At 41.3% G+C, this 22,704-nt stretch overlaps 1 protein-coding gene across 3 annotated transcripts; it reads left to right on the top strand.

Moving 5' to 3' along the window:
• The first annotated feature begins 440 nt into the window (after positions 1 to 440).
• Positions 441 to 21,792, top strand: LOC112842457 (zinc finger MYM-type protein 1-like). Of its 3 annotated transcripts, none has more exons than XM_025899095.1 (3): positions 441 to 757; positions 18,831 to 20,664; positions 21,248 to 21,792. In XM_025899095.1, exons 2-3 carry the CDS (start codon positions 19,152 to 19,154, stop codon positions 21,571 to 21,573), a joined length of 1,839 nt encoding a protein of 612 aa, XP_025754880.1. In that variant the 5' UTR covers positions 441 to 757; positions 18,831 to 19,151; the 3' UTR covers positions 21,574 to 21,792. The 3 variants fall into 3 exon arrangements, with proteins under 3 accessions (XP_025754880.1, XP_025754879.1, XP_025754878.1); XM_025899094.1 differs by lacking the exon at positions 441 to 757 and adding an exon at positions 18,179 to 18,603; XM_025899093.1 differs by lacking the exon at positions 441 to 757 and having other exon boundaries at positions 18,179 to 20,664.
• Positions 21,793 to 22,704: the final 912 nt, after the last annotated feature.

Below are 22,704 nucleotides of genomic sequence, written 5' to 3'. Positions count from 1 at the left end.
TTGATGTGGTGGAGTCGTTGCTGCCTTACCTGAGGTGCTCTGTGTGATGTGCGCGCCTATTTCTGTTGTATAAAAGCCCCAAAGTTCATAGAATAGTTTATTGGTGTTTATAAGTTTATATAAGTTCATTTAATATTCAGTCTTCTGTCAGTTTGGGCCAGCCCACCGTCTAGTGACATCATCCGGTTAGTAAGGTGGGCAGTTTATTGTCGGATGAGCAGTGTTGGTCCGGAGGGGTGCACTGATTCCTGGGGAACGAGTGTGTGAATGATAAGTGAGTATAACCTGCCTTTGTTTGTGTTGTAGTGTAATGTGTTTACCATTGATAGGAGCTAATGTAGTGATGGGTAGATGAGGCCTCGTGAAGCGTTTCAGCACATTCCCCAAACAGGGGCGGATCTAGAAGGGTGGCATGGGGTGGCAACTGCCACCCTAAAATAAGTCCTTGCCACCCCAAGTGCCACCCTAGTTTTGCATATGGCAATGTTGTTTATTAAAATACGATAGTATTAATGCTTCGATCAAGCTAGCTTCAATTTGTACTGAGCATGAAGTTTAAAACTAACTGAATTGATTGCACAATCCCCCCTTGCCTCCTAAAAAAATGGTTCAGCCCACAGCTCCTCCAACGTGTTGTCAATAGCTACCAACGCTATGCTCTGATTGGTGCAAGGGGACATTTTGAATGAACACCGTGCGCAGCATTCAGATTTCAACTCAGACTATTGATTTGTATTCTCTGGGAATCTCATAAAAGGTAAGTGTTATTAATCATGAAAAACAAGGTTTATATTTCTGTACATTCACTGATAGTTTTCCTGTACTTAATGTTATTATTTAATGTTGTTTTGTGCTATTGCATACCGTGAAAGCTGCGGTTATCATGAAAAAAAGTGCACAAATCGTAAGATAACCTTTAATTTGGGTAATCAAGTGCATTTTAGTTTTAATATTAACGGTAAAGGCCATTACATCGAACGCGTTGCGTAAAAACGGCAGTAAGTCTGAGTGCGATTATCATCAACTTGAAAAGTTGATGTATAACCTATATATGCACATCGAACGCTTGCGCTTTTGCGGATAGTTTATCCTCATAAAACTGTCTAGAAAATAGAAAAATGAAGTTGATATGAAGCCTTGATGAGCTGGTGCTAATCTTCGTAAACGAGAAAAGTGGGAAATGAAGATTGTGGTTCATCCGTTTCTCAGAAAAGACAACAGCAGGGATAATATTATCGTTTGATCCTGGTGTTGAAGCTGTATCACGGTTTCCTAATGCATTGTTGCCAAATGCATTGATCTGATTTGTGTATTCGGATCTGAAACATCTGAAAAATCGGTTTGAATTATATGTGCAAATTCGTCCAGTGAAATAACACGGTCGGGGCAGAACGCCTGAGAGAGTGATATTATACCCCTTATGTCAAATATTCATGAGCTTTTTGAGTGATAGGTTGAAATGAATTATTCATGAGCTCCGGAAGTAATAACGGAAGTAATTAAAATATGATATTCATAAAATATGATATTCATAAAATTATGATTTTCATAAAATTATGATATTCATCCAAAATATGCTAGTTCATTGCTTTTCTTCCCCCCAAAAAAGAACTAATTGATTATTTTAGAAAGTTTTTATATCAAATAGCATTCTTTTATTTTTAATCCATTAAAAACTTTTTCCTTTTTTTCCTAAAGAAACGCCATCTGGTGGTGGGTCAGCGCATGACAGCGCATGAGTGCGCAGGGCGCGCACCCCGCGCCTGTGTGTCTGTGCGCACTTGTGCGCGTGCCTGTGTCTGGGACCGTGCTTCTGTGGGCTCCGTGTTTATGTATTTAAAATGTGTTAAATCATAGTATAAGTGCTTAGTTGTGCTTTTGTAACGTTCAGTATGGCCAGACATACAGGGTGCATGCCTTGTGGGAAAACTTTATTTCAATTTATATGCATTTGTTTAATCCGAACAAAGAAATTTAAAATCAAACTCAGAGTCACAAAAAAACACTCGCGATCCCGCGGCTCCCACCCGATCCTTAGCTAAACTCCTTAAAAACCCTCCGCGGTTTTCTCCAAAACCCCAGAAATAACCTGTAGGCAGCCTCCTATCCCAAAACCTTATACTCGATAACAGGGGAAATCCTGAAACCAAATCCTTAGGCATTTTTTCTCAAATTCAGCGCCCGCGGCGCCCACCCTAACCCTAGGCACATAACCGGCCAATCCTCCTGAAAAACAAAACAAAAAAAACCCCTCTGCGGTTTCTCTCCAAAATACGCAAAACAAAAAAACCCCCTAGAAATAACCTGTAGGCAACCTCCTATCCCCAAGCCTTATATTCGATAACAGGGGAAATCCTGAAACCAAATCCTTAGGCATTTTTCTCAAATTCAGCGCCCGGCGGCACCCACCCGATCCTTAGGCAAAATAATCAGCGAGAAACTCCTGAAAAAACCCTCCGCGCTTTCTCTCCAAAACCCTACGATAACTTGTTAGCTACCCCTCTATTCCCAAAACCTTATATTCGATAACAGGGAAATCCTGAAAAGAAAACTCTTTTCTCCAAAACCACCCCTCTCACTAGCTCCGTCTAAAATACAGCTCAGAGTCTAAGTTCTCCTTTCGCTATCACTCCATCCCGCAACCGCTGCCAGAGCAGCATCTTTTCCTTCTTGTTCGCTCCCCGGCTCATCCCCGAATGCTGACTACCTAGTTGAAAATTTGCGCCGGAGACCAACTCCGCCTCCCAGGTAAACCTTACTGCCCCGCTGCCAATCACATAACAAAGGGGCGGCTCCATTCGCACCCCGCTCACCAATCGGATACAGGTCCGATTTACCTTCTCAACGATAGGTCTATTCTCTCACCTGCATTCAGGATAAATAATCTTACATTTCAACTTAAATTTAACTGTTTTTCTCTCTCAGAAAAACAAGTTTTCTCCTTTTTTCACAAACAACATGGCCACCAGACCTACCAACCTCACTGTGGTCTCTCAGACCCCCGTAACCAGCTACAGAGCCTCTGCCACGCCAGCGCAACTCAGACGAATGCATCTTTGCCGGGTCCAACCTGCATCTGCTATCCCTTTGGAGGAGAGATTCCGTCTCAACACCGGGGGATTTTGGGGCTATGCTTTCAGCCTCCCGGAGAGCCAAATCTATTTCTACCAGCTAAAAGCAGGTGAAAGTTTTGGCCCGCTGACACCGCGGATTGCTTTTAGCTCCTCTGACTGGGCTGTTTTGACCCTCATCGCGACCCCTGAAATCCAGAAGAGCCTGCGGGAAACGAGCTCCCAGCAACCGCGAACAAGGGACCAAGAAACGCAGACGCCTCGTGTTTTCAAAGGGGCCCACGCGTTTCCACCATTCACCCAACAACACCGGCCTTTAAACGCGGTGAGAAAAACCGTGACATATGCGCAGTGGGAGACTAAGAGCACGCCGTTTTGCAGGTGGGTCTGTAAGGCAAGTCGTCAGACATCAGATGATGCCGGCAAGGATGACTTTGTGCTGGACCTTACAAACACCCACTCCGGTGTTTCAACACATTGCTTCGGATTCCCACTCAGGACTGGTTGAAGATGGTGGGTGAAAAGAATGGCAGAATTTTAGAGCTTTTTAAGCTAAGTAGAAGCACAATTGAGTTGGTCCTGGTTGGAAATAACCCCCCGCCTTCAAAATAACCCCGCCCCCCTCACCCGGTCCCCTTACCCCGCCTCCTCCTCCCCAGTGCTTTTAAAAACCACAACGACCGTCTCCTCCACATCGTCTGCAAACAGCCATGACTCACCACAGCTCTGGAACTCCCTCTGCTCTAACCCCAGCATCCTTTCGGCCAGCAGCTGCTTCTACTCCAGTGGATCTTGCTACTCCACCACCGAGTCCCCATCAGGCCTCATCATCTCCGGCTGCTATGCTTGCAGATTCGCCGCTCCTGCCTTCATCACCTCAAGGCTGGAACTCGCCCCGCCACCCTGCTCTCGGGTGGCAATCACCCGAGCAGACCCCGGTAAACAGCCCAGTCTCCGGTGCCTCGCTCTGGGCTTTGGGTGACCCTGTGTGCCGGGCTCTTTTCAGAGAGCCTGAAGACAATGATCCCCACCCCGGGGTGAGCAGTGGACAATCTTCATCCCTGGACATCGATGAGGCCGCTACTCTACTCCCCCACGTTTTTGAACTTATAAAACTAACTCTCAAGTACCTTATCAACTCCCTGCTCCAGCAGCATCGACAAGATGTGTGTCAGGGCTGCGAGGTCTCCCACCCCTCGCAGAGACGCCATTCTTGTCTTTCCCCGCTGGAAAAATATTACTTTTTCAAGTACTATGATGAACTCTGTAAAAGATTATGGAATGGACATTTCACCAACACATTATTACAAATTTTACGGTTAGAGGGGTTTTCACCACCACCTGAGCAAGTCAGAGGTGTGGCCCAAGCCTATCTCTTTGAACTCAGAGATGCCCGAGACATAGAGACTGCACTGCAAGAAATTGATGCCAGCGTCACTGAAGTTACCCGCACCATAATTGATCAAGTGTTAGATGACAATTACTCACTGTGGCTGTCCTAGTATTTGTTTTTCTTCTCTTTCCTATTATTTTTTCTTACTGTTAAGTTTTCTTACTGTTAAGTTTTTGTTTGTTTGTTTTTACTCGTTTCAGATGTAATGTTTTTTTTTTTTCATTACATCAAATAAATTGTTTTTGGAAAAACGTTGCATCAAATAAAACCTTTTTGGAAAAGCATTGCAAGAATCAAACTCATTATTTGTTTTTACTCGTTCAAATGTATTGTTTTTCATTACATCAAATAAATTGTTTTTGGAAAACCTTTACATGAAATAAAACCTTTTTGGAAAATCATTGCAAGAATCAAACTCATTATTTTTGTTTTTACTAGAATCAAAGTGTAATGTTTTTAATTACAAGAAATAAAATATTTCCATGAACTCGTTACATGAGATAAGTAACTGCTCGATCATGAAATAAAACCATAGTTAAACATAACTTCAAAGAACACACATGGCAGAACAGATTCTATTGAAACGCGCATATTACGACCCCTCTCACCCCGGTAGTTTTTGCGGAGTGCAAAAATTGATTAAAGGCGTGCAGGATGAAACTGGTACAAAGATTAACGCGCAAACAGCTCAAAATTTCCTCGCAGAACAGGATGCTTACACCCTACACCGAGCTGCACGCCTGCGATTTCCGAGAAACCGTGTGTCTGTCCCCAGACCTCTTAATCAATATCAGGCAGACCTTTGTGATATGCGAGCGTTAGCCGAGCATAACGATGGCTATCAATATTTACTTACAGTTATAGATGTTTTCTCTAAAAAAGCTTATGCAAGAGTCTTGAAAAACAAAACAGGAGTTCAAGTCACAAAGGCTTTTGAGTCTGTCTTAAAAGATAGCCAAATTCCTCAAAAGCTACAAACAGATAGTGGAAAGGAATTTTTTAATTCTAGTTTTCAATCCTTAATGAAAAAACATGGTATAAATCATTTTGCTACAGGGAGCGACCTAAAAGCCTCCGTGTGTGAAAGGTTTAATAGGACTCTTAAAAGTAAAATGTATAGATATTTCACTGCTCAAAATACCCGTAGATATATCGATGTGTTACAAGATTTATTACACAGCTATAACACTAGTTATCATCGTTCCATAAAAATGGCCCCCAATCAAGTAAATTCAGACAATGTAGCGTTAGTATTTCAAAACCTATATGGCACTTCGTCTCGTTGTAGAAAAAAGCCCATGAAATTTAAAAAGGGAGATCATGTGAGGCTGTCTAAAGTTAGAGGTGTGTTTGATAAGCGTTATGAGCAAACGTTCACAAGCGAGGTATTTACTATTGACCAATGCATACCTAGAGACCCTCCTGTTTATAAAATCAAAGATTACGATGGGGAAGAAATTATAGGTAGTTTTTACGAGCATGAGCTGCAGAAAATCGCTCTTTGCAAGGATAAGCTCTATCACATAGACAAAATTCTCTCAAAACGTAAACAGAGAGGTCAGATTTATTTCCTGGTGAAATGGAGGAATTGGCCTGAAAAGTTTAATAGTTGGATTAAAGCCAGTGAGCTTAAAAACCTGACATAACAAACTCCGCACCTCACTCTCATCTTGGTAACCTTGGTAACGGTTTCAGCATGAGTCTCAGGGCACAGGGTTTTTACGTCACACTACCATCAAACGCAAGTCTGAATGTATTTAAAAATAATACAAGTAGCTCTTTCCGTGTGGATTTGGCTCACCATCTCAACCTCGAGGGGGCATGGGAGGTGGCTCTCACTGAAATTTCATATCCCTATACATGGCTTAATATCCCGAATGATAAGGCTTATTTTGAATGCAGGAAAAAGAGTGACGCTGAGCAGCGGCCTGATGACGTGGTTAAGACAAAAATACGCGCTGGCTTTTATGAGGATGCTAACATGCTGAGAGCAGAGGTTGAAGCATGCCTTAGACGTATCGACTCGGATATATATCTAAAATACCACCCCATTGTTAAAAAGTTTGAATTCACCGCTGGGGGCATATATCAACTCAGGTTTTTTCCTCCTCTCGCATATATGCTTGGTGTCTCCCCAGGGGTCTGGCAAAGGTTTGAGCGCAAATTTGCCCCTTATCCTGCAGATATAAAAGCTGGATGTTATCATCTATTCTGTTATTCAGATATAGCAGCCTTACAGCTGGTAGGTGATAGCTATTCGCCCCTGCTGCGTACTGTCAGAATAGAGGGTAATTACGGAGATATCGTGAACCTGTGCTTTAACAAACCAGACTATATTCCTGTTGCTCGGAAACACATCGAAAATATCCATATTGAAATCAAAACTGATCAGAACGAGCCTGTAAACTTTACCTACGGTAAAACGATAGTAAAGCTACATTTCCGGCCTGTCAAGGATCTGCCATAATAACAAAATATGGATAATAATAGATTTATAAAGTATTACGAATCCCAAGCTGGTAACGGTCTCCCGGGGTTTTCAGGTGCGCCTGTAATTTACGGACGAGGAATAGCATCTATTTTCTCAAAATTGTTTAGATTTGTAACCCCATTCTTAAAGCGTGGTGTCAGCCTCGTTAAACCTCATTTGAAAACAGCTGTCAAAGGAATTGCTACAGATGTTGTGACCTCCTCTCTGTCTAACTTGACTCGCTCAAACACATCAGAACAGCAAGAGGGTTCAGGGCTAAGCGTAGAGCTCTAAAACGTCCTCCTGGTCGGAGGCTGACGGAGTTTAAAAAGGGGAGGAAAACGGTGAAAAAGAGACAGAGCGCTAAAACCACCAAACGTGCAACACGCAGGTCGAGGCAGGATATTTTCTAAAAAAAACTAAGAAACAAACAACAATGTCTTTACTCCACGAGCGATCAAGCGAATGCACCTTGAGTGAACTGGATCTGTTCACAGCCCCTCTGACCCAATTTTCAATCGAGGACAAATGTTATTCAGAAATATTACCAGTAACAGCGCTCACTGATCGGGGACCTGTGGAATTTTACGTGCCTGGAAACGGGCTGCATTACCTGGATTTAAATGACACATTGCTGAGTTTAAGATTGAAGATAACAAACGCGGATGGGTCTGATATTGATGCAGATGCTAATGTTGGAATTATAAATTACCCTTTAAACACCATTTTCGCGCAATGTGACGTCACATTGGGCGACAAACTGATTTCACAAGCCAGCTCAACTCACCCCTACAGGGCTATAATAGAAACATATTTAAATTACTCAGAAGAAAGTCTGAAGACTCAATTTAGCGCTGGGTTGTTTTACAAAGATACTGCGGGTGCTTTGGACTCACACGTGGTAACCAATGGGCCGAACCGGGGGTTAGTTCGGAGTGCAGCTTACAGTCAGCGGTCGCGAGAGTTCCACGTCATGGGCCCGTTACATTCTGATATTTTTTTCTGCGAACGATTATTGCTCAATAATGTGGATCTGAGGGTTAAGCTCATGAGAGTCAACGATGCTTTCAGCCTTATGGCGCCTCAGAATGCTAATTACCACCTGAATATTCTAGGAGCTTCATTGTTTGTACGAAAAGTCACTGTGTCCCCCGCTGTGCGCGTAGGCCACGCCTCCGCTCTCATGCAAGCCAATGCACTTTATCCCATCTCCCGGATTAATGTAAAAACATTTTCAATACCCGAGAATTCGCGGATATCACATCATGAGAATCTGTTTCTGGGTTCACTCCCCCGTTATTTAGTAATTGCTATGGTTGATCATGAGGCATTTACAGGCCGTTATGATTTATGTCCTTTCAACTTTCAGCATAATAATTTAGAGTTTTTTGGCCTTGTGTCACGAAAGTAAACAAAATACCCGCCAAAGCGTTTCAACCCAATTTTGCTGAGAATCACTCCGTAAGAGAGTTTTACAGCCTGTACACCGCTACCGGAAGAAACCTTAAGGATCTCTCCTTATGCATTGACAGACAGGAGTTTGAACAAGGATATACACTGTTTGTTTTCAATTTGAATCCATCAGATGACAGTCAGGCCTTGTCACCGGTGATAAATGGCAACTTGAGACTTGAAATGCGCTTCAGAGTACCGCTGCCTCACACAACCACACTGATTGTTTATGCATGTTATGATTCCATTCTCGAGATCAACTCCAAAAGACAAGTTTTGGTCGATTATTACTGAGAGGCTCCACCCTTTTGTATTGAATTATGAACAACCATCAATTGGAGAGTATAATGAGATTACTAGTTGGGGACAGGTTTTTTGGAGTATATGCAGAAGATGAATTATTAACATTACTCAAACGCTCGTTTAAAAGGCCTACATATATTATTATAAATACAGACCCAAGGGACAAGCCTGGAACTCATTGGCTGGCGATTTCATTAGATGAAGACGAAGGCGCTAGTTTTTTTGACTCGTTTGGGTTGCCCCAGATTATGCTTTTTACCCTAAAAGCATTGTAACGTTTCTGAAAAAGCATGCTAAACGAGTATCTTTCCATCAAAGACAACTACAGGCCCCAGTTTCTACCGTATGCGGACAGCACTGCATATTTTTCTTGGCGCACAAATCGCGTGGAAAGACTTATGATGATGTACTTGCTTTATATGGCTCTAATCAAAACAAAAATGATACCATGGTCTCATGTTTTGTAAAACGATTTAGCAGATGTGTATTAATATGTAAAGCTAGCAATTTTAATCAAACTTCATGTTCTCTGAAAGCTTTTAACGTTTGTAATTCGTGCTCAAAATAATTTCAATAAAACTGAAAAATGTTTCTGTGAAAAAAAAAAAGTGGTGTATTGTGCTTATTGTTATATAAAAACATGAGAGAAAATTAACTTTAAAAACACAATCTTTTATTTCTGGTTTGGATTACATCAGAAATTTAACCATGTGGGTGATAAGGAAATTCTCTTCCTTTTCTTCTTTTTCTTAACAATAACATCTTCCTCAGATGATCTGTGGTATTCTCCTGTTTCTCTCGATTCTTTTAATGCTGCTATTTCCCTTCTAGCCGATAAGTTTGTAATAGTGGATAGGGGTATTTTTAGATCTGCTAAAGTTTGTGCAAGCGAACTCCAGCCTGTTGGTTTCACACCTGTCCGAGAGCTTGCTAAGAATTTCATCAGATCGAGCATATGACTTCCAGGTATTGGCTTCTGTCTATGCATGAATTCCCCGTCATCAGTCCATCCACCGGGGCCTTTTGATGCTAATATTCTATGCATTAGATATTCAGTGTTTCTCTTTGAGCGAGGGTTTATGTGACTTAATACGTCCTGTAAAACTTTATTCACACTACCCATCTGCTCCCCCTCCTGGCTTGCCTCTTCCTGCTGGTAATCATGTGATCTCTCAGTCTCCACTACTTCACGCTCCCCAGGGAGTCTTAGTGTTATTTGTCTGCTTTCATCTGATTTTTGTCTTTCAAGTACAAGGTACTTTTGTAAAAGCATGTTATACTTTTTTATCTTCTCATCGGGGGGTAGACCCTGAGTTTCCAATACACGTCTCATTTCACTATCGAGCTCATCTGCAGCCTTGTCTCTGATGGTTGGTCGAGAAGCATTTGCATGTGTTTCCTGTAAGCGTTTGATCTGCTCAGGCGAGATCAAATACATTTTCTGCATTGTTATTTACGGATCGCGCCTATAGCTAAATCAGCTACCATGGGTAAAACTGTTGTGAGGAGCGGTAAAAGAAAACCTCCTTTTTGATTCAATAATTTTTTCTTCTTCCTGATTGCATCCTTTCGGCATGCCATCTGTCTGATCGTCTCTTTGTATCGTTTCAGCTTGTTATGCTGGCATTGTGTGATTGGAATATTTCCTTTTAAGAGATTCATACAAATCTCACAAATAGCCTGAATTAAATCAGGTGAGCATTCTTGTAAAATAACCTTACGAATTTTAGGCGAGCTTCTGGTTAGTGTTTTCAGCAAAGCAAAGTTTCTTCTCAATCTTACAGACATTGTTTCTGTTATTTTTTCTTGGGTAAGAAAACACACAGCTGTTCTGAGGGTAGTATCCCTGTTCTCAGTCTTAGCTGCTCTGGACAGGTGGGGGTTAAATCTATCAATAAATATCCGTGTGGCTCTCTCGTGGCTTCTTCAAAACTCTCCAAGAAGAATTGCACACATCCTGGACATATTTGTCTAGCTAGTGTATTAACTTGTAATTTATCACGAGGGTTTTTAAATAACACCATATAAGTACTGTTCAGACTGATCGTCCTGCTGTGTTTGCCTTGTAAAAACACATTTTGTGTCAAAAACATTACGCTCATATTTTTATGGTGTCTGTATTGAGTGAAAATCCGGACCACTTCTGGATGATTAGCTGCTTGAAAAATAACATCATCCAGTACAATGAGATGACTTTGGTGTGAGGGAAACAAGCTCTCATCTTCAAAAGATTCAGGGAGACCCTCAATGAATTTAATACTTTTATTTTTCTCTTGAAGCTCAGAATACAGAGGCTGAAAGGATGTATAAACCCACACAACATTGTCAATAAGCTTGTTCAAAACATGTACACAGTTTTCCAATACAGATTTCACAAAAAATGTCTTTCCCGAGCCACTTGGCCCAACAACCATACAGGAAAATGGCACATGAAGTCTGGGATCAAACTCGATTAAAGCAGGTTGAAACATTTTTAAAAAACATCCAAAAACAAACAAAAAAGAAAAAACAAAAGAAAAACCAAAAAACAAGATTAATCAATAACCAAAGGGCAAAGTGAGACCTCCTGGCAGCAATCTACGCTTGTCATAAACAACCCGGAATTTTTTGGGGAATGATGAATTTTTCAGTGCAAACCCAGCTTTATTACGAAGGATAGTGTGCTGTGGTGCCTCAAGTGTAGACCCTCCTTCACTGTTATCAATGTAATTGTCAACCAGGTTTTTCACAGATTCAAAGTTGACCCTTTCGCAGACATCGTGTGTTTGTGTGATCCCTTTTGCTTTCAAGACAACTTTACCTTTTTTGGTCATATAGCCATAGCTTTTGGGTCCAGCTGCAACAAACTCTGTAATGAAATCATCCTGCTCTAGTTCATTAGTGAGGTCACCCAAATATCTACCTAATTCTAGTTCAGATTGATTTTGTTTGGTGAGATAAACAACACTGTCAGTATCGTAGTAAATTGCTCTCTCCTGCAACTGATCCAAATAACTGTAGAGTTTCATACGCCCATATGAAGTAGTGAAGGCCGCAATGAAGATGTTATCTGTGGAGTTTGGCAATGGGGTACAGAGATCGCCATAACACCATTGAATAAGCGCTACATCCTCACTGACAAAAGAGAAATAGGTCACTTTGTATTTTGGCGAAAACATCAGATTAAAGAATTCCTCGGGGTCACTCACCAGTTTGCTCTGTGTGAGATTATTTCTCTGGCCAAATTTTCCCCAAAAAGAGTTTAAACACAGTTTGGCCATTTGTCTTTTAGCGGGGTTTAGTTTTATATTTTCAGGGTCCAAAGTGATGCCTTGCTTAGCCTGGTAGTCTTTAATGTAAAGCTGTTTATCCTCCTCAGTTACAACATCTGATGGGTAGCCTGAAGCTTCTTGTTTTTTGCGCAGGAAATGATTTACATAGTCTGTGAATATTGTGTTACTTTGTTTCTCAAAGTGCCATACCTCGGTGATTCGACTTATTTGATAGCCCTTTTCTAATGCAAGATTAAATTCTGGACTGGTCCAAACCCCTTTGAGTGCTCTCTCCTCGTTGCTATGGTTACACGCCCCCTGTTGGTTGTTCATTTCAGCACAAGTGCGACAGAGGGTAAAGAGAAGCTTTCCTGACTTAGTTTTATAGGGTAAAACTGGAAAATAGAGTGCTCTGGGTGGGTATACAACCGCTTTGATAAACCCAAAGTAGTTTTTAGGGTGCTGAAAATTTCGAAAGATTATTTGAGGATGTCCTAAGGGGTAACTACAGGTGCTATTTACAAACGGATACAGCGAGGTAACATCCACATAACCGATTCTCTCCCCAGGGCCTGCACTGCAGCGCAGCTGTGCAGGGCTTGTACGCCCTCCGAAGAGGGCATGGCGGGGGTTCAAAGGCTCTGGCGGGTCGTAATGTTTGAGAAAACTGATTACACTCTGATCACTACGTTTTAACTCGGTCCACTCATGCTCCCAGATTGTAACAAGACACACATTATGCTCAGCTCTCAATCTAGCGAGTCTTTCTTCAGTGCGGCTGTTTAGCTCTGCAAAAGTGAGGTCTAACAAGGGATTAATGTCGGCCTGATTTGAAAAACACTTAACACACCCATGAAAGTAACAGCCCAAAAATTCCCAGACATATGGTTTATTATTAATTTGGGCATATCCGTCTATATAATAAGCACCCAGCTTTTTTTCTCCTTGATTTAGCGCATGTCTGATAAAAACACCTTGTGTGTACGAGAGATATTCTAGCCATTGAATTGAGGCAGAGGAAAATGATTTGACCTGATTACGGTAATTTAGGGTACATGGTATTGCTAAAGAATTGGCTGGCATGAAGTTTGTTAAATAAGTTTTCAGGCAGGCACTTGCAAGCGTGTTGCGGCTGAAAGGATCTACTCCTGTTTCTTCAATAAAACCGTTTCTAAACAATTTGCAACCCTCAGCTAGAATTTCAACATCGTTTTCGCAGTATGACAGGGCCTCTTTCATGAAGTTGAATATGCCAGAGCTGACTGAATCATACCATTTGTAAAAATCATGCCTGCCTTTTGTTGTCATTCTCTCTAGGCTGTAAGCAGAGGGTGGAGGGTAGGGGCCTACATATTTTAGAGTTTCTCTGGAACTGAAAGAGTGTGGAAAGTAACCTTTAACGCTGTCTTGAAAACCCATAGCTTTTGGGATACCTGACAGGGGCATAGGGAGAAAGCAGCTGGAGTCCATGTATCGTTGATTATAGTCTGAGTCTGTAAAGCTGATGACTTTGGATCCTTGCATAAGCAAAGTTGGTTTTAAACCTAGCTTAGACATTAGCCTTAAAATAATGTAGCCATCAAAAGCTTTTGCATTATGGGCGATAAAAATACACCCCTTAAAGAGTGGGCGTCTAAAATGAGCGAGAAACTTTTCCGCACAGTCCTCACCAACACAGTTCCAGGATTTACCATCTGATGTTTTTGTACAGACCAGAAAAGGAGTGTGCTCACCGCGTTCGTTTATGAACGTTTCAAAATCGTAAAAAATCAACTTGTTGTTGTGTTTTGTCTTGCGTTCTAAAACCTGCATGTAACACTGATGCGTTTGCTGATCAGTGGAGATTTCCTGGCGACAGATTGGGCATTTCCTGTTTTGACATTTGTGAGGTTTTTCGTTTGCTGCTAAATAATAAAGTCTGGAACACTTGACACATTTTTTATAGAGCTGGCAGTTGCTGGCGGATCTTTCACGCCTGTCAACGAGTTTTTTATGGCTCTTGAAACAATAGGGAGACCGACAGGTGCGGTTACAATCGCGACACACAATAGGAGAGAGGGAATGCTCGTTACAGTCAGGCTGCATACAGACTGAACAGCGAGCAGGACAGAAGTGGGCTAACACGTGGTTGTACCCCATGTAACAATGATTACAGAGATAGGGTGTTCCTATAAATCCTTTTAGATTTTTGATAGCGTAGTAATGATTCTCAAATAAAAATAAACAAAGGGGTTTTTCTGTATTTGGTGTACTAGTTACAAATTTACAAAGGCTGCGATCGTGTTCGTTACGGTAAAATACTATAATTTTACATCCGAGTAACCTTTCAAATGTAATTATTTGATTAAAACCCACAGGCGTTTGATCATTTAAACCAGCTTTTTGTTGAATTTCTCTACCGAAAACCTCTGCTTGCTGATCGTTAAAATCGGGGTGCAGAAGGTGGGCAAGACTTATAGCAAAACATAACTTATTTGCGGGGTTATGAACAATATATAAAAAGCGCCTTTTCTTTCTGACAATTTCATTGTCGAGTATGTGTTTAAGCATCCTCTTTCCACTACCGGCTGGGGGTCTAACGATCTGAGCTACAAGCTCGAGCGAGCCCTCGCACATTACTGACCAGTTTGACTGTACGGCTCTCAAAAATAAATTTTCAAATTCACTCAAATCACGATTGTCCCTTAAAATGACTGAAACATTATTCTGCAACTGAGGCCCTATCAACTCTAATTGTATAAGATCACCTGGACGTGAATGTGAGAAATCCTGTCTGAAATTTCACGGGCCCCGCCCATTACGCCTTGATAATAGTGTGCATAATCAGGTATATCGTTTGGAGGAGGGAAATTCAAAATTTCTCTAATTTGAACGTTATTAAATTTATTTCTGACAACTATAGACGGTTGTGGTGAATTGCTGGCGCAGCTCTGGTCTGGATTACCCCCTTGTTGAAAGGGGTGATCGCGAGCATTGTTTATTGGGGGAGAACTGAGCAAATGCGGACTATTGTTGAAACCGCTTAACAACGGTGGGGGTGGACTGTGGTTAACAGACTCACCGCCTGGGGTAGAGCTGAGCGAATGCTGGCTATCATTAAAATTATTTTCATTTAATCTGTTTATTTGACTCAATAATTCTGGAGGTATTTGAACCTCGTGCTGTATTTGTGCTAAGGCTTCTAAAGCGCTATTAAGAGCTGCGAAAGGGTCAGAAGAGGCAATGTTTTGCTGAGAATGAGCCTCAACATGCTCCACTCCTAAATTCTCAGTGTTATTCTGGGGGGCACTTTCACTATGGGCTAGTTGTGCAAGAGCTAAATCAATCAGTTCTAGAGGATCGTTATTATTATTGATCACCTCAGGTTGTTCATGATTCTGCGGAGGTGTATTCTGTGAATGATGGGCGTTTTCATTTAGCCGGGCTAACTCTATTTCTAAAGCAAGAAAGGGGTCTGGAATATCTTGTTCCTGGTTGTCCATTTTTTTTTTATTGTTTAACAAAGAATATATTTAAAAAAAATAAATAAAAAATAAAAAATAAAAAACAATAAAATAAAATAAAACCTTATTATAAGATGAGCTGAACTAATTCAGCAATCAGTGATACTGCTCGGAGAGCTATGGAAGCAAGCCGGTGACGTGGTATACGCGTTTGCCTTGGCCTCGTTGTGCTGGCTGGCCTGCGGGTACTCCTAATGGTCCTCCTGCGCCTCCTTCTGAGATGCCCTATGAATTTAAGGGTAAGATACAAATCAGTTACTGGTGTTAAATAGAAAAGGGGATAGTTTTTTATAAAATGAGAAAAAAGAAAAGCGAGAGTGACTGACCTCGATTGGATCTCAGAGACTGGGGCTGTGGATGGGGCAATGCAGGAGCTGAATCGCCTGCGGGGGCAGTGGGAGCGTGTACGGTGAACAGCTCTTGCCTCTCCCGGCCGGTAGGATGGAGGTTTTTCCCCGTGGAGCGCGGTGGATGTGAACCTCCCACAGGGACCCGGGCAGGGTTGGCGGGGAGCAAATCTTGCCTCTCCCGGGGGGTCAAGTGGAGTTTTTTCCTGGGGCGAGCTGGAGCACCGGAGAGGGTGGCTGAAGCAGGGCGACCTAGCGTAGAAAGCAGGTTCTGCCTCTCGCGGGTCGAGAGACGGATGTTCTTGCCTGTAGCTCGCTCTAAAACCGGTGGTGGTGAAGAACTAGGCGAAGAATTAAGTGAACTCGAAAAAACATAGTTGTCCAAATCCGATATGTCTGAAAAAAGTTTGATAAGTTAAAAAGAGGGTTAATGTTTTGTTTTTCTTGTACAATTAACTGTTAAGAGGGACAAGAAGAATGAAGCAGACCTACCGATTTGATCGAGATAATCCAAAAGAGAAGAATCAAACAGGCTTATTTCAGAGTCTAAAAAGAAATAACAAGGAGTATTTAAAAAACAGGAAATACAGTAAAATATAAGCATTATATGAACAGGAGTAAGAAAAAAAGAGGTACCTGAGGAGGACATGATCGCTGTTAGTGTACTCAAGCACTTTTTAGCTCTGAGTGATAAACTGGAGCTTATATATATATATATTTTAAAGTGTATTACAGGTGTTAGAGTACCTATTTCTGGATGGCTTTGAAAAGCTTTTTGAGAGAAAATGGTTAAAAAAAGGAAAGTGCAAAATGTAGTTAGAAAGCAAGAGTACCACTTACCGATTGATATGCACCCAGGTAAAAGTGACGCCAATTGTTGAAGTGGTCTGGAGACGGGGGTATTATTGTGAATTCGGTCTGAGTGACGCCAATTGTTGAAGTGGTCTGAGCGGCGGTAGTTGTCCACGCGTCCGAAGTCAGATGGCTTGTGAGAGACCGTTGCAAGTTTTAACATCGGCGGGGGGGGACCATAAAACCCGACCTGTATCCGATTGGGTGAGCGGGGTGCGAATGGAGCCGCCCCTTTGTTATGTGATTGGCAGCGGGGCAGTAAGGTTTACCTGGGAGGCGGAGTTGGTCTCCGGCGCAAATTTTCAAACTAGGTAGTCAGCATTCGGGGATGAGCCGGGGAGCGAACAAGAAGGAAAAAGATGCTGCTCTGGCAGCGGTTGCGGGATGGAGTGATAGCGAAAGGAGAACTTAGACTCTGAGCTGTATTTTAGACGGAGCTAGTGAGAGGGGTGGTTTTGGAGAAAAGAGTTTTCTTTTTCAGGATTTACCTGTTATCGAATATAAGGTTTTGGGAATAGAGGGGTAGCTAACAAGTTATCGTAGGGTTTTGGAGAGAAAGCGCGGAGGGTTTTTTCAGGAGTTTCTCGCTGATTATTTTGCCTAAGGATCGGGTGGGTGCCGCCGGGCGCTGAATTTGAGAAAAAATGCCTAAGGATTTGGTTTCAGGATTTCCCCTGTTATCGAATATAAGGCTTGGGGATAGGAGGTTGCCTACAGGTTATTTCTAGGGGTTTTTTTTGTTTTGCGTATTTTGGAGAGAAACCGCGGAGGGTTTTTTTTTGTTTTGTTTTTCAGGAGGATTGGCCGGTTATGTGCCTAGGGTTAGGGTGGGCGCCGCCGGGCGCTGAATTTGAGAAAAAATGCCTAAGGATTTGGTTTCAGGATTTCCCCTGTTATCGAGTATAAGGTTTTGGGGATAGGAGGCTGCCTACAGGTTATTTCTGGGGTTTTGGAGAAAAACCGCGGAGGGTTTTTAAGGAGTTTAGCTAAGGATCGGGTGGGAGCCGCGGGGATCGCGAGTGTTTTTTTGTGACTCTGAGTTTGATTTTAAATTTCTTTGTTCGGATTAAACAAATGCATATAAATTGAAATAAAGTTTTCCCACAAGGCATGCACCCTGTATGTCTGGCCATACTGAACGTTACAAAAGCACAACTAAGTACTTATACTATGATTTAACACATTTTAAATACATAAACACGGAGCCCACAGAAGCACGGTCCCAGACACAGGCACGCGCACAAGTGCGCACAGACACACAGGCACGGGGTGCGCGCCCTGCGCACTCATGCGCTGTCATGCGCTGACCCACCACCAGATGGCGTTTCTTTAGGAAAAAAAGGAAAAAGTTTTTAATGGATTAAAAATAAAAGAATGCTATTTGATATAAAAACTTTCTAAAATAATCAATTAGTTCTTTTTTGGGGGGAAGAAAAGCAATGAACTAGCATATTTTGGATGAATATCATAATTTTATGAAAATCATAATTTTATGAATATCATATTTTTATGAATATCATATTTTAATTACTTCCGTTATTACTTCCGGAGCTCATGAATAATTCATTTCAACCTATCACTCAAAAAGCTCATGAATATTTGACATAAGGGGTATAATATCACTCTCTCGCAGGCGGGTCTGAAAAATAATTTTAATGCATTAAATATTCGCACTGATTTTGTGAAAGGGCCTTCCTTTTATTTATCTGCATTTGCATAATTTCAGACACTACTGAGAGGTATGAAGAGAAAGGGTGACATCACTAGTTTCTTCCACACAAAGAGGAGAGATCAGGGAGACAAAGGGCTAGAAGCTGGGCCAGGGCTAGAAGCTGAACCAGGGCAAGCGGCAGCAGAGGAAGAAGAAATATGGTCCAAAGCAGAGAAGGTGATGGGGTCAGACAGCAGAGGGAAGGAGAGACAGCCTGAGTTCTCTGTGTGTATTCAAAGCGATCCCCATGGTAAGATGTCTATCTGAATTTGCATAAATGTAGAAAAATAAAATATATAACTAACATGTAAAACTAAATTACAGCAATGGTTTAATCATATTAAATATGCATTAGCACTATGTTGCAATACAAATCTAATTAATTAATTCGTGCATATCAGATTATTTGAGCAAATAGGTTTTTCAAAACACAGTTGAAGGTCATGCAATATTTTGTGTTTTGTATGTGATTTTTAGACATATCCAAAGTCAGAAGTGACAACCCAACACAGTCACATCTGAGTTTTCCTAAGACTTATCAAGGATGCAGCAGGAGGAGCTTCCACCCAGAATGGTACAAAATACACCCTTGGTTGGAATATTCCCAGAGTAGAGACTCTTGTTATTGCTTTGCTTGCCGGCATTTCTCTCTTCCTGATGCTCCCAAAAGTGTGTTTACTTCAGGTGTTGGATATCGTAACTGGAAGAAAGCAATGTTTAAAGACAGTGGGTTCTGTTGTCATGCAAAGTCTCAGAGTCATAAAACAGCAATGATTGCTTGGGCAGAGAATAAAAAAAATGAGTGAAAAAAATGAAACTCTGATGACTGCAATGGATGACCATCGCCAGAAACAAGTGCTTGAAAACCAGACTTACGTTAAGACTATAGCAGAAATTCTAATCTTGACTGCTACAGAAAATATAGCTCAACGTGGACACAGGGAGTCTGCTGACTCAAATAAAAGGGGCATTTTCCTAGAAATGTTGAACATGGTAGGCAATCATGATCCTGTGGTTAAAAGGAGACTGGAACAACAAGCCAAAAATGCTTTGTACACCAGTAAAACCATCCAGAATGAAATTGTTTCATGTTTGGCTGCAATGGTTGCTGAGGAGATCATGCGAGAAGTTAAAGACAGTGCACAATTTTCAGTCATTGTAGATGAGACTAAAGATGTCAGTAAATCAGAGCAAATTTCTTTTATAGTTAGATACTACTATAATGGTGCAATACACGAGAGTTTCTTAGGGTTTCAAGAGGCAGACAGACTGGATGCTGCTGGGCTGACCAGCAAGATTATTGGCTGTTTAGAAAAACATGGGCTGGACTACAGACAGAACCTTGTTGGCCAAGGGTATGATGGAGCATCTGTGATGAGTGGGTCGCATTCTGGTGTACAAGCTAGGATAAAGGAGGTGGCAAAGTATGCTTTCTACATTCACTGTAGTGCCCACTGCTTAAACCTTGTCATAGTAGATGCAGTCCAAAGTGTGCCTGATGCAGGAAATTTCTTTTCTTTGCTAGAACGATTATACACATTCATATCTGGATCTTACGTCCATCAGAAATGGCTGACAGTGCAGCAGGAAATGTTTCATGGGGTACCAAGAGAACTGCAGCGCCTTAGTGATACACGTTGGTCTTCTAGACATATAGCATGTCGCAATATCATGGACAGGTTGCCTGCAATCTTGCGTGTACTAGAAGAGATCTCATCAGAGAACAATGCACAAAGAGCTGTAGAAGCAAAGGGCATTCTGGTTCAAATGGATCTGAATTTTGTTGGATGCCTTGCACTCTTCAGAAAAGTATTGAGTGATTCTAATATGTTATCAGAAATGCTTCAGTCCAAAACTGTTGACCTGTCTAAGGCTATAAACCTAGTTGAATCGCTTAAGGAGACAATGGTTTATTACCGAACTGAATCCTTTTTTGATGACCTGTGGACTGATATTGCAGAAACATGTGAAAAAAGTGGCATTTCAACCCAACACATCCCTAAACGATCAATACAGAAAGCAAGAAAACTTCATGATTCTCTTGTTACTTCTACCCTTGGACAGCATGCAGACCCAGACAGCAAACAAATGTTCAGAATCCAAGTATTCTATCCAGTTATAGATTGTATGATGGGAGAAATGGAAAGACGCTTTTCTAGGCTGAACTGTAATATTATGAAAGGTGTTCAGGCATTAAATCCATCAAGTGGCACATTTTTGAGAGAGGAGGATGTACTACTTCTTGCCCGTGCTTATGACTCCAATACTGATGATCTGAAGCATGAAGTACCTCAGATTAGGCGAGTCTTAGGCTACGTCCACACGTACACGGGTATTTTTGAAAACGGAGATTTTCCGTTTTCGTTTTAAAAAATAATCCCGTCCACACGTAAACGCAGAAATGAAGGAAAACGCTGCTAGGAACATGCCAAAGCAACAGGTGGCGATATATTCCTAACCATGTAGAAATGTTGGCCAATCAGAAGTCTAGAAGCCTCGGTAGGAAATAGTAAACAAAGATGGGGCATAGAAACAGAACGAGTCATATGTGTGGAGGGACAGTGACTATGTGTGTATATGTAAGCATTTAAACACTACAGAGAGTACAATTAACAGTAACAGTATTGTAGAAATTCATTTCACCGAAACAATAACGTGGCGCACAGTGTGACGTCAAAAAAGGCGCACACCTTTGACGCTGCGTTTTCTCTGTTTTTCTTGTCCACACGTAAATGCAAAAACGGAGTTTTCGAAAATATCCACCCTGGCAGGCGTTTTTAAAAATCTCCGTTTTCAGTGACTGAAAACGCCGTTTACGTGTGGACGAAAGGTGCAAACGCATAGAAAAATCTGCGTTTTCAAAAATACCCGGGTACGTGTGGACGTAGCATTAGAAAGACTTGCAAAGAGTGATGAAACAGTTCCTACCACTCTCCTACAATTTGTGAGTTTCTTGGAGTCATATAATGATGTGTTTTTTGAACTGTTCCGGCTGTGCAAAATAGCTGTAGTGTTGCCTGTCAGCAGTGCATCTTGTGAAAGGACCTTTTCTGCTTTGAGGATGATTAAAAACTATTTACGATCAACTATGACAGAGGAAAGACTGTCCAATCTGTCTATACTCAGTATTGAGTCCAAACGCACAAAAGCATTGGATTTGGATGAGTTTGTCAGATGGTTTGCTCATCAACATGGAAATCGCCGCATTCAGCTGTTGTAGACACAATATTCTTCAACGTGGCCTAATGTAATGAAAAATAAACTTTAAGTACTTGACTAGTGAATCCTGATGGTGAAAAATGTTTTTTTCATATTATTTTGTTCAGTGTTTTTTGTAAAGTGCAGATTTCTGACCTTTTGCTGTAAATGTAAGGATGTAATACACTTTTGAATGTATTTCCAACATAAAAAGAGTGTGAAACTTAATTAAAAATACAAGTCCAACTTAATCCATCTTGTATTGTGTAGGTTTCTGGATTTTCTACTTATTGGGATATGTGCTTATTTGTTGTATAGGCTATACAGTACATAAAATCCAAAATATTTTTTAATTTACTGAAATATTTAGTTGTTTCGGCTAATGCCAAAAAGAATGTTAGACTACGTTATTTTAAACAAAAATTGATGTATTTTGACACTATATATGGCATGTATTAGAAAATGTAGCACCTGCAAATGTGTAAAGAAATGGCTTCGACTTTGCCACCCTATCTGATCTCCATGCCACCCTCATGCCACCCTCAAAATTTTTCTCTAGATCCGCCCCTGTCCCCAAACTGTATTGATACTGTGTCGACACAGTGTTGCTGTTTTGCTCCATACTGACACCTGCTGGACCTTAAATATCATTGCAGGCAACTTACTTGAGACTCACAACAGACACTGATTCAATGACCTAGTCATACTTGTACACTGTAAGGTATTGTACTTTCCATGGAATCATTTTATATCTTTTACATTTCAAATATTGTAGACATCTATAAAATATATTGTGAATGACACTAAGTGAAAATTAAAATGAAAGTATTGTGAATGTAATATTACCCATTTGACTCAGAGTTTATTATAAAATTCTATTCAGAAAAATAAGTTTATCCAATGTTTTTGCATTCAGTCTATTGCATTTTTTTGACACCATTTCCCCAGCTTTGGAAAACTCACAGGCACAGATGTAGCTGGGGTACACAAAAACTGTAAAGCCAGGTGGAAAAGGTTCAGATAAGATGTCTTCCTATTCCCCCAGTACCTTAAAGGATCCTCTGATCTTGGAATGTTTCTCTCCGACACTCTCCACAATACTAAGGGTTGGCAGTCCCTTATAATAAAATTCAGGACTGCCTGGTCCAGAACA

The sequence above is a fragment of the Oreochromis niloticus genome, linkage group LG15, assembly GCF_001858045.2.
Source record: "Oreochromis niloticus isolate F11D_XX linkage group LG15, O_niloticus_UMD_NMBU, whole genome shotgun sequence".
NCBI classification, from domain to species: domain Eukaryota; kingdom Metazoa; phylum Chordata; class Actinopteri; order Cichliformes; family Cichlidae; genus Oreochromis; species Oreochromis niloticus.
This window is presented reverse-complemented; position numbering and strand designations above follow the sequence as displayed.